General features: G+C 36.4%; 1 protein-coding gene across 6 annotated transcripts in view; it reads left to right on the plus strand.

Annotated features, from left to right (window-relative positions):
- Positions 1-4,509: 4,509 nt before the first annotated feature.
- Positions 4,510-12,365, plus strand: part of LOC141521312 (cilia- and flagella-associated protein 43-like) — a 234,056-nt gene continuing 226,200 nt past the window's right edge. For 5 of the 6 annotated variants that reach the window (XM_074233758.1, XM_074233761.1, XM_074233760.1 and 2 more), the window contains exons 1-4: positions 4,510-4,805; positions 6,149-6,402; positions 8,804-8,900; positions 9,975-10,142. In XM_074233758.1, coding sequence (XP_074089859.1) covers positions 4,780-4,805; positions 6,149-6,402; positions 8,804-8,900; positions 9,975-10,142 — 545 coding nt within the window. In that variant the 5' untranslated portion in view covers positions 4,510-4,779. The remainder of the gene's footprint in view (positions 4,806-6,148; positions 6,403-8,803; positions 8,901-9,974; positions 10,143-12,365) is intronic. The other variant, XM_074233762.1, reaches the window with a different exon arrangement.

Raw genomic sequence — 12,365 nt, forward strand, 5'->3', positions numbered from 1 at the left:
TTTTCCTGTGTGAAAATGATGTCAAGGCTCTTTTCCTGATTATGACTTTCAGGTATTCCAATAATTTTTAAATTATCTTTCCTAAGTCTGTTTTCCATATCAGTTGTTTTTTCAATGAGATGTTTCACATTTTCTTCTAATTTTTCATTTTTTTTGGTTTTGAAGTAATGAATCCTGGTTTCTTGTAAACTCATCAATCTCCCTGAGTTCCATTCTTTCTCTGAAAGATTTTTTCTCCTCAGATAGTTTTCTTATCTCTTTTTCCATCTGGCAATTTTGCTTTTTAAAGCATTCTTCTCAATAACTTTTTGAACTGTTTTATCCATTTGATCTAAGCTGGTTTTTAGCATGCTATTTTCTTCAGCATTTTTTTGGATTTCCTTGACTAGGCTGCTGACTTCATTTTCATGTTTTTCCTGCATCTCTCTCCTTTCTTTTCCCAGTTTTTCTTCTAACTCCCTCATTTGATTTTCAAAGTCTTTTTTGAGGTCTGTCATAGTCTGAGCCCAATTTCTGTTTTTCTTGGAGTCTTTAGATGCAGGAGCTTGTGCTTCCTCATCTTCAGACTGAGTATTTTGATACTTCTTGGGATCATAGATAATGTATTTCTCAATGGTGTTCCTCTTTTTTTCTCTGCTTGCTCATTTTCCCAGCCTTAGACTGGTTTTAGGGTGCTTCCTGAGCTTTTGGGACACTCCCAAAGGGTCTCAGTGTGTGAGGCTCTGTCCTCTCTCCTGGTCTGTGAATGACCATAAGTGCCCCCCTCTGCCACAGGGCTGAGGTGGAGGGGGCCCCTGCTGTGCTATGGGGGGCCTAGACTGAGATCAGGATTTGAATTTGGTCAGAGCCCCAGAGGACAGAGCTCTGCAGTCTCTCTCTTCACTCCCCTCCCTAGGTTCAATGGGCTCATGCCCTGGGGGCTCCTGCTTATGGGCTCCACCTGCTTCTGTTCCTGGATCTGGGTTGCAGAAAGACCATGTTGCTTGCTGTGTGTCCTGAGGGCTGGGCTTCACGTGCTCACACTGGCAGAGGTCCCCCACTGTTCCCCACTTTGTGCCTGGTGCTCCCCGGGCATAGGTTAGGAGACTCCCTCACTGCTGTGAGCTGGGCCTCCCAGCGCCCTGGGGCTGCCTCCCGGAGGCTGAAGTTCTTTCTCTCTGGCTGGCCACCCCTCTGACCCCAGGGAGCAGAGCCTTTCTGCTCTTTTCCAGGTTATCTTGAGTAGGAGAACTGCCTCATTATGTCCCTCTGTGGGTTCTGTCTCTCAAAAGTTTAGTTAGGGTCCTTAATTTCGAAGTTTTATGAGAGAGCTTCTTTTTATTTTTTTTAGATTTTTCAAGGCAATGGGGTTAAGTGGCTTGCCCAAGGCCACATGGCTAGGTAATTATTGACTAAGGTTAGATTTAAACTGAGGTGCTTCTGCCTCCAAGGCCAGTGCTCTATCCACTGTGCCACCTAGCTGTCCCTATGAGAGAGCTTCTAAGAGACATTGCTCGCTTGTCGCCATCTTGGCTCCATCCTCCTGTCTGGTGTTCTTTCAAAATTTGTTTAGAGCTGTTTTCTGCCTGGACACATCTAAATACCCACTGATCCTTCCAGCCTTCAGCCTAAGAGCCAAGCAGTTGACTTCTAGTCCTTCTCCATTCCTTCTATTCCCAACTTCCTTTGTCCCCAGTGTCAGGGGGACACAAAGTGAGAGAGGCAAAAGTACCTGGCCCAGAGAAGGCCTTTTACCCTCCCTCCCCTTCCCTTTCCATCTATGTCCCTTGTCAAGTGATCTGACATAGGTTATGCATGGACAATCCTGGTAACCACATTTCCATATCAGTCATGTTGTAAAAGAAGAATCAGAACAAAAGGGGGAAAAACATGAGAAAGGAAAAAACAACAACAAAAAAAATAAATTTAAAAAAGTCAGAACAGTATCCTTTGACCTGCATTCAGATTCCATAATTCTTTCCCAGGACATGGATAGAATTTTCTATCACAAGTCTTTTGGAATTGTCTTTGATCACTCTATTGTGAAAAGGAAGTATGTCTATCAGAGTTGATCACTCAGTGTTGTGGTTCCTGTGTACAATGTTCTCCTGGTTCTTTTCACTTCACTCAGCATCTCTTCATGTTAATGTTACAGGTTTCTCTGAAATCTGTCAGTTTGGGATTTCTGCCAAAACAATCGTACGTACTTCATCAAATTTATGTATCACAACTTGTTCAGCCATTCCTGTCAATGATGCAGTACCCTCAATTTCTAATTCTTTGTCACCACAAAAAGAGCATAAATATTTTCCATTCATGTGGGTATTTTTCTCTTCTTTTAATGATGTCTTTGGGATGGTATTGCTGAATCAAAAAGTTTGCACAGTCTCATGCATAATTTGGGGCATAATTCCAAATTGCTCTCTTGGATAGTTGAATCAGTTCACAGCTCCACCAACAAGGCATTAGTGTCTCAGTTTTTCCACATTCCCTTTAACACTGATCATTTTCCTTTTCTGTCATATTAGCCAATATTGAGGGGTATGAGGTGGTACCTCAGAGTTGTTTTAATTTGTATTACTCTAATCAATATTGATTTAGATCATTTTTTCATATGACTATAGGTTAATTTCTTCATCCTAAAACTCCCTGTTCATATCCTTTGACCATTTATCAATTGGAGAATAATTTATGTTCTTATAAATTTGACTCAGGCATATATATATATATATATATATATATATATATATATATACATATATATACATATATGTATAAAACTCTCTCTATATATATATATACATATATATATAGTTATATCTATATAATGAATAAGCTCTTTATTAGGAACACTGGCTATAAAAATTGTTTTCCAGCTTTCTGCTTTCCTTCTAATCTTGTTTGCATTGATTTTGTTTGTGTAAACCATTTTCTTTCTTTCTTTCTTTCTTTCTTTCTTTCTTTCTTTCTTTCTTTCTTTCTTTCTTTCTTTCTTTCTTTTTCTTTTATTGCAAGGCAGTGGGATTAAAGGATTTACCCAAGATCACACAGCTAGGTAATTATTAGGTGACCGAGGCGGGATTTGAATTCAGGTTCTCCTGACTCCAGGATTGGTGGTCTATCCACTGAGCCATGCAGCTGCTTCTGTGTAAACCTTTTCAATTTAATCTAATCAAAATGATCAATTTTGCATTTTATAATGTTCTCTATCTCTTATTTGGTCATAAATTCTTCCCATCTCCATAGATCTGACAGGTAAACCATGCCTTGCTCTCCTAATTGGCTTATGGTGTCATCTTCTCTGTCTAAATCTTATAGCCATTTTAACTTTATCTTAGTAAAGGGTGTGATGCCTAGTTTCTGTCGTACTATTTTTCAGTTTTCCAAGTAGTTTTTATCAAATAGTGACAAAAATTTCTGATCCCAGAAGCTGGAACCTTTGGGTTTTATCAAACAGCAAATTATGATAATCATTTACTACTTTCTTTTGTACCTAATCTATTCCATTGATTCACCATTCTATTTCTTATTCAGCTCCAAACAGCCAGCCCATTATAAAAACCTTGAGAAATCAGGGTTGCCTGGGACTCAAGGCTTGGACCTGGGACTGCGTTCTATAGGAACTGGGTTAAACTATGAACCTAATCCTCCTCCCCACTCTCAGGGGTTGTGGTGGTACAAAGAAGGGGGAGGTAATTTCTCCTGTGTATTGGGGGGGAATAAATTGTATATTTGTTATTATACCTCCTGAAGTAACTATTTCAGTGTAAAAGTTAGTCTGTTAGTGATTAATATAACTGGAATGTAGAGGTTCTATTTTCCCCCTACAACTGAATACTATCATGGGGGTGAGCTGAAACACTGTAAAAGAACCCAGACACCGCAAACTCCCTTTCTGCCTTCTGGAGCTCCCTGGGTTCTGGTTCTGTTTTACTTCACTTTCCACTAATTCATATGACTTCGGATACTTCTCTGTATTTATCATGGTGTTTACTATACTATAGGAAAAGGATGCTGAGATTTCCCCCCTTCTGCAATGACCTCTTTACTTCTCCACCACTGCCATCCCCACCCCCCACATACTCCCTGGCATCATCTCCTCGGCTCTCCCATTACATTGTGAGCTCTTTGAAGGTAAGGACCGTCTACATTTATATCTGGAAGGGATTTGGGAGGTCATCTAGTTCAGTTGCCTCATAGAAATGTGCCCCAAATCACACAAGTATTTGTTAGTATTAGAAGCAGGATTTCAAATTAGATCTTCTGGGGGCGGCTAGGTGGTGCAGTGGATAGAGCACCGGCCCTGGAGTCAGGAGGACCTGGGTTCAAATCTGGCCTCAGACACTTAATAATTACCGAGCTGTGTGGCCTTGGGCAAGCCACTGAACCCCATTGCCTTGCAAAAACTAAAAAAACAAAAGAAAAAAGGAGTCTACTCGTAGGCACCCCGGCCTTTCTGCCCCTTTTGCCTTTCTCTCCTCCTCCCCACTGGCACCATCTCCTATAACGGGCTCTCGCCTTGGGATTGGCCGAGTCTTCGAGCTATTTCCACCAATCACCTTGGTTTTCTAAAGCCTCTGGGCCGGGAGGACCAATAGGCATCGAGGTTGCTGTCTCTGCGGACACGCGTGTAAGCGGTTGGTAGGGAAGCCGGTGGATGGCGTGCTTTTGGTAGACGGGTTCCGTTCTTCCTCGCAGTGTTTTCTTTTCTTCTTTTCTGTCGGTCCAGATCCACATCCGTGTGGCTTCCCCGAGCCCCTCTGATCTGGGCGAGCGTCAGGGCCTGAGGGATCGGAGGTCATGTCCGCCACGGCCCTGACCCTGAGGTGACCCGCCCGGCCCCCCTCCCGCGGCCTTGGTTTCCCTTCCCTTTGCCCCCGGCGATTCCCCTGCCCCATTCTTGTCCTTATTCCGCTGTTCTCCGCCCCCCCCCCCCCCCTTGCTGCCCCCAGGCCCACACCAAGCCCCCGTTCCCTTCCTGGCAGCCCCATCTGCTGACCGTGGCTCTTCCCGCGGGCCAAATGAAAGGAATGGCCATGATGAGCTCTCATTGCTTCATAGGAAGCAAGATGGCATTTAAAAATCACTTCTATCCACGTTGCTACTTATTCCGTGTGCCATTCAGTGCATCCAACTCCAGTTCCTCCATTTCCGAATTTCTTTGATCGAGTTAGGCTCTTCCATTTGCCTATTCACTTCCCCATTCATAATGCTGACACTTAAATGCAGTGGCTCCCCTCTTCATCTTAAAGCCTTGTCCCTTTCTTGTAGATGCTATTTAATATTAACCCTAATTCTTTCTCATCCGAGATTGTCCGATTACAGAACAGAGGCACTCCACATGATGGAGATGCAATAGCAAGGGTTTATTAAACTAGCTCCAGCTAGGGTTCCGTCCTAGGACAGGGAAGCCGGAATATAGCGAGGAGAGACCTTATATATGGTTCAGTAGGGGATTGCTGGTTGTCTTGAGATAGTGTGGCGTGCTATCATTGAATGCAGGTCCTTGAGGAGGTTCCCCCGTTGCATGGTCCAATAGATGACCAGGCAGAAATTTAGGAGTAGAATTTAGGCAAAAGTTCATAGGTTTCAGAACTCAGGGTCTTAGACCCCTTATTTGTTTTTCTTCTCTAAATTAGTGTTAAGATTTTCCTTTAACATAGGAACTAGAAATCTCATTCTTCCTACTTTCTTTAAAGAAGCAATCATTTCACTTTGTCTAACAGATTCAACATATCCCATGTTGTTTTATTGAAAATTATTAAGAAAGACAACTATATTAGAACACAGAGTAAAAGAGACCAGTTGTACTATACTTTTGATTAGAATCAAACCCTCTTTGCTCCACTTAACTTTTCCCCCTTTCTTTTCATTCTTCAAGCATTCTTGATCCTCAGAGTTTCCATTTTAGGATTACTTTAGTGATAGGAAGTCTGTTTTGAAAGCAAGTTGATGAATGCTTATCATGGAAGATTTTAATCTGATTAGGTTTTAGAGGTTCATAGTACAACTTGGACTGGCAGACTTTGGGGAGGTCTTTTTATGTGAAAAATAGTGAGGAAAGAAAGAGGGATGGAGGAAATGGCATAGTTTATTAGAAATTTTGATGAACTTTTGTTTTCTTTTTAAAAATGTATAATTATTGATGGCTATATATCCTTTCCTAAAGATGGGTGCAAGGATTCCCTAAGCAGAATATTGATTTTATCAACAAGAACACAATTTGCTACACTTGTGGGAATTACTTAATTTTCATTAACATTGAAAATGGAAAAAGATCAGTTCTACAGTGTTTTTATGGAAATGTGGGTGCTATGGCAACAAACATTCCTTTTCAAGTGGTGGCTTTTTCAAATCGGAAGCTTAACCCAACTATTTACTTATACAACTTTCCTGATTTGAACAGAAGGTCAAAATTACAAGGTATTTCCTCCTCATTCTATAATTAGAATAATTTATTTTAAAAACATAGTACACATACTTTTAGTTCTGAATAGGAAAGTTTAAGTGAATATACATTTGTTATATATATGCACACATACATACACACACACATATATATATACGTATATATATATATATATATATATACGTATATATATGTAGTTAGAGAGTTGATGAAGGCAGTAAGAATTAGTGGGTTGTAGAGTTGATCAGAATCTTAATTTGAATTGGAATTTTTCTTCAGAGTGGAAAAGTTTCTATGTTAAGATATAATTTAGGTTGAATAATTGCGACTAATAAGCTGCACTTTCAAAATTACTGATAAAAAGTAAAGCTTTACAAATTTGGTGTCTAATTCCCAGGCACTCAGACAGTAGGATTAGACCTTTTTAGTTTAGGAGTTCTGAGTCACAGGGGATTAAGTTGATTACCTTTTTTGTTTGTTTTGTTTTTGTAGGGTTTTGCAAGGCAGTGGGGTTAAGTGATTTACCCAAGGTCACATAGGCAAATTTGAACTCAGGTCCTCCTGACTCCAGGGTCTGTGCTCTCTTCACTGTGCCACCTAGCTGCCCCTTTATTGTGCCACCTAACTGCCCCATAACCTGTTTTAAATAATGATGAACCCCTAGGAATGCATGAACACCAGGTTGTTTAAGGCAAGGGGGAAATGGCCCAGATCTGAAATGGAATAGGATTAAACTCCTGGCTGACAGGAGTGAAGAAAATATCTTGAATACTAATTCAATCATTTGATTTTTGAGTATGATTTTTTATATTTTATATATTATAATTATATTTTATTTTTTCAATTTACAAACATTTTTGGCACTCCTCCCCCGCCCCCCCTAGGACAAAAAGAAAAAAAAAACACCAACTTTTGTAAGAAAACTGAACAGACAAGCAAAACAAATTCTGAAATCACCCCATGCACCAGAGCAGATTTCTATGGATTTTCTCTAAACATTATAAAGTTATGCATAATAAAAGCTAGTTTCCAAAAATGAAAGCTAGTTTTCTACCTTCTGTGTGCTGGCTATAGGCAGCCTCAACTTGGAAGACAGATACTATACTTCTTGGGTTAATTGACTGAAACTGCTACTTTCTTGGCCCCATACCTGTTACAGTACCTTGCTGTCACAAATGGTCATTAATTTCAGAAAAAGTCAATTGAATTTTACATAATTTAGAATAAAAATTAATTTAAAACTTTTACAATATAACTTTATTTGTTCATAAACTATTCTGTGGGGCAACTAGGTGGCACAGTGGATAGAGCACTGGGCTTAGAGTCAAGAAGAGTTCAAATCTAGGCTCACATTAATCACTTAACCCTATTTATCTCAGTTGTCTCCTCTGTAAAATGAGCTGGAGAAACAAATGGCAAAGCCACCACCTACACAATACATATTATATTTATATATCTATATCTATATATCTATATGTATTATACAGATAGCCCTGTATAATAAATAGGAGGAGAAGGAGAGAGAGGCAGATACAGATACATATATAAAATGAAAGAATGATGGGCATGAAGTCCAGAGTCAGAAATACAGTGAAGCACAAAAGAAGAAATAATGATCCCAAAACAGAGAAAGAAATAGGCACATAGAGACTTTAAGAAAGATAACATCTCCATCTTTTAGATTATATCTGCTAATACTTTTGAAGCACAGATGAATTTCATAGATTAAGAGCAGGAAGAGAAGAAGAAAGGGAAAAGGAATAAATATTTATTTGGGGTCTAGAATGTGCCAGGCACTGTGTTAAGTGCTTTACATATATCTGAATAGGGACCATCAATGCCTCTTGGTCCAACCTCTCACTTTTCAGATGAAGAAACTCTTCTGAAACTCAGATTAAGTGCTCAGTTCATGTTCACTAGTGTCAGTTGTAGGAATGAAACCAAGGGTTTGCATTCTCCAAATCCCAATGCACTTATTATGTGACACTTCCTCTTGAGTACGTGTGTTAGAAAATTAAACAGGGTTAAATATGGCTTGAGGGGATTTGTGATTATATGTCTTTGATGTAAAGGTATCACAGGAGGTAAGCTAAATTTTTTTAAAAATAAAACAAATCTACATTTAAGATGAATAGAAAAAATTTAAATAATATTTGTGTTTTTCAGACTAGTTAAAAGTTCTGAAATTGGAAATATATGATGTATTGTGCACTGAGAGTATGATTCATTTTTTCTGTATGTTTTAGTGTTTATAACTTTTTAACCCCTTTGATTAAATGAAAAACTTAAGGAATACATTAGAAAAAGAGATATAAATGATTTATGTCAAAGCAATTAGAAAAAGGAAATGAACTTTTTTATGAGTGGTTAATTTGAAGACTAAAAACTAAAATAGATATAATTTTTCTGCATTAGGACATGCTCAGCTGGACTATACTTTACTTGAATTTAGTTATTGTGGCACATATCTGGCTAGTTACTCTGCAGTTCCAGAGTATGAACTGACACTTTGGTAAGTTTCAACATTTGTACATTTTTTGTTTTATATTTTCTATTAAATATATTCCTAAAGTTTATCATTCACTAGAAGAAAATTCAACTTAAGCTCATTGTTAAAATATTTTCAGTATTACTTTAAGAATGAAAAATTTTAATCTAAGTTTAGAAAGCCAACTAAGTACTTAAAGATTTGACTTTTTTTTTTAAGTTTTTGCTAGGCAATGGGGTTAAGTGGCTTGCCCAAGGACACACAGCTAAAGATTGGACTTTTTAGATGAGGTTTTAAACTTTTTTTTTATTGTACATTGCCATTAAAGGGACGTAGGAGACATTGGAAGTATCATTAAACATCAGTTGAATATTAAAGTTACATTTTCCTTTTAGTAGGGATAGCATTATTATCATAAGCAAACACTAAGTCCTACTAAATAGATCTTATTGTGCTAAACTTTGGGAATAACAAAAAACGTGTAAGAAAGATTCTAATTCCAAAAGACAGTCTATTTGAAGAGATTAAGACACAATATAAAAGAAAAAAAAAGATGCTGTGGTGTTTAAAATCAGCAGAAATTTTTTTTTGCCTTCTAAAATAGAAGGGTCCCCAAAATAAATATTAGCTAGCATAATTCATTACTGAAGAGCAAACCTTAATAAGATTTAGTATGGGAGGAAACTTGAAGTATTCATACTTGTATGAACTGCATTAGTCTTGTACAAAGTTAGTTCCAATATAATATGTTGAATGACTAATGAATAAATTCATCTTAAAATTCTGATGATCTAATATAAATAAATGAAAGGTCAGTTGACACCAATTAGTATCTTCCTGTAATGGAGTGGCGATCTTACATAAATATTCAGTATTTAGGTGAACATTTTTAGATATAAACATATTAGCAAATTATCTCCTTTCTGCAACATTTTGTTACCAGTCTTTGGGCTTTTAGGTTGCCAATTTGTAGAACATAGAATTACAGATACTAACAATGGAAATTGATAGGTTTTAATGAACTGGCTTTTGCAAATTTTCTATAAAATTAAATTCTTGTGTAATTATGTTTTACAAAGGAATTTTCTGTCTTATAAGGAACTGGGAAAAAAAGGTTATTTTGTGCAGCAAATTACAACCAGGTGTGGAAGTAAGCCAGATGACTTTTAACCCTATGAACTGGCACCAATTGTGTTTGTCTGGTGCAAGTGCTTTAACTATATGGAATGTTGAAAAAAGTGAGAAGAACTATCATTTCAAGGCAAAGTAAGTGACATTAAAATATGGAATAAAATCATATTTCTTTTCAGCATTTCACGATAACTGTCTTTGTCAATGATTTTTTTAAACTTAATTTTCTGAGCTTATTTTTATTCATTTAAAATTATATTTTTAATCATATAAAATCATAATTTATATAAGACTATAAATCTTAAGCATGCAATAAAAGCACAACATATACACATTTATATATTCAATCTTTGTCAGTTTTCATTTTTATTACATAAAAATAATAACCACAATATTATTAATGTGATAATTGTTTGGGGATGCAAAATTTCTTAAAATAAGGTGCTATTTATGATCTTGCTATTCATTATTCTCTTTCACTGAAAAAATGGGTTTAAAAAAATCTGTATCACTTGATAGAATAGAGGATTCATTTCACTTGAGCCGAAACACAAAATGTTCAGGTTCAAATATTTCTTTTCAGCATACTATAATAAAACCAGTCTTTTAACTCTCCCTAGAAAAATGGAGAAAATTCATAGGCATTATATTTTTATTCTTGTAAATGACTTTCTTATCCATTTATATTTATAAATATTTAGGTCTTTAAAATAAAGTGAGAATTGGTTCTTGGATTGCTCAGTTAATTAATAAATAGGACTAATTATTTTTGTGGGGCAGGTGTTTGAAAAATTGTTAAATATGCCAAAATATTATTTCATAAAATTATCAATAGTTCAAACTTTTTGCAAATATAGTTTAAAATTTTTTTTCCAAATTAGAGATTCTGGTTGAGCATTATGAATTGATTACTCAGTTTTCCAAAAATATTAACCAAATTCACAAATTTCATGTGAAAATTTGTTATAAAATAAATGTTTAATCTTATCATCATTAAGACAAATTCAATTTCTTCTTTTAATTCAAATGCCATTTCAAGTATTTAACTGGAAAAATTAATTGTATTTTTTTTTCAGTTTTTGCAAGGCAAATAGTGTTAAGTGGCTTGCCCAAGGCCACACAGCTAGGTAATTATTAAGTGTCTGAGACCAGATTTGAACCCAGGTACTCGTAACTCCAAGGCCCGTACTTTATCCACTGCGTCACCTAGCCATTCCATCCATTGCTCCACCTAGCCACCCCTGTATTTTCAATAATTTGGAAATATGCTAGATTATCCTTCCAAAGAGTTACATGTTTTTAGAAGACACCTCCCTTTTAATAGACCTTTTTTTAAACTTTATTTTCATTAATGTCTTTTGTCTTTACATTACATTTACTTCTAATATATTCATCCTCCTGTGGAAAATGCTTTTTGACTTTAGTGTCAGAGGTTCTGAATTCAATCTAAGAACACTTAGATTACTAAATTACCTGTACAATCTTGGGCACATCATAACTTCCTTGAGTTCCAGTTGTCTCATCCTTAAAATAAAATTGGACCATATTAAATGACCTTTGAAGTCCCTGTTAGCTCTAAATCTATATCTCTATAGAATAAGATATGGTGCTCATAGGGTCCCTTCCCTCCAAATTTTTTTCACATGATTTCCCATGATATTGTCCAAATTTTGAGCCTCCAGAAGAATTTTTATTTTGTCTAATTCTATAAAGTAACTCTTTGATAGATTGATTGGTATGGAACTAATTCTGTTCATTTAGGTAGCATCATCATTTTGTTTATATTAATATGATCTAACTATGAGCAGTAACTATCCAATTAGTTTGATATTTCTGTAAATATGTGGTATAAAATATATATAAAAATAAAAAAAATTTTAAAAATGTGGTATATAGTTCTAGATGAAAACTCTGATATTTCATACATTTTATAGTTATTTTGAATGGAATTTCTCTTTTCTACCTATTCCTACTGTACTTTCACACAGCTAGTAACTGTCTCCAGGCCCAGTTGCTTTATCTACTCTTGGGATAAAATGTTAACAAAAGCATAGGTTTCCATCATCTCCAATTCTACCTAGACATCTAGAATTTTGGACTCTTGAACTCCAAAGTTCACTCATCTGATAGCAATCTTTTATCATTCCATCTTTTCCTATCCTTGTGACTCCATTTTAATTCATCATTTTCTTGATCTTCATTCCTTCCATCCTTTAGTTATTTCCTAGGTCAACCCCCTGGCCTGACTGTACTTCCCTATCTTTTCCCCATCATGATATATTTATTAAGATAGAATCATTCTTTACTCATATGACTATCACTATGGTACATACCTCCTATCACTTTTTTTTAAGTTTT

This window comes from Macrotis lagotis, chromosome 4, assembly GCF_037893015.1.
Source record: "Macrotis lagotis isolate mMagLag1 chromosome 4, bilby.v1.9.chrom.fasta, whole genome shotgun sequence".
Lineage (NCBI taxonomy): Eukaryota > Metazoa > Chordata > Mammalia > Peramelemorphia > Peramelidae > Macrotis > Macrotis lagotis.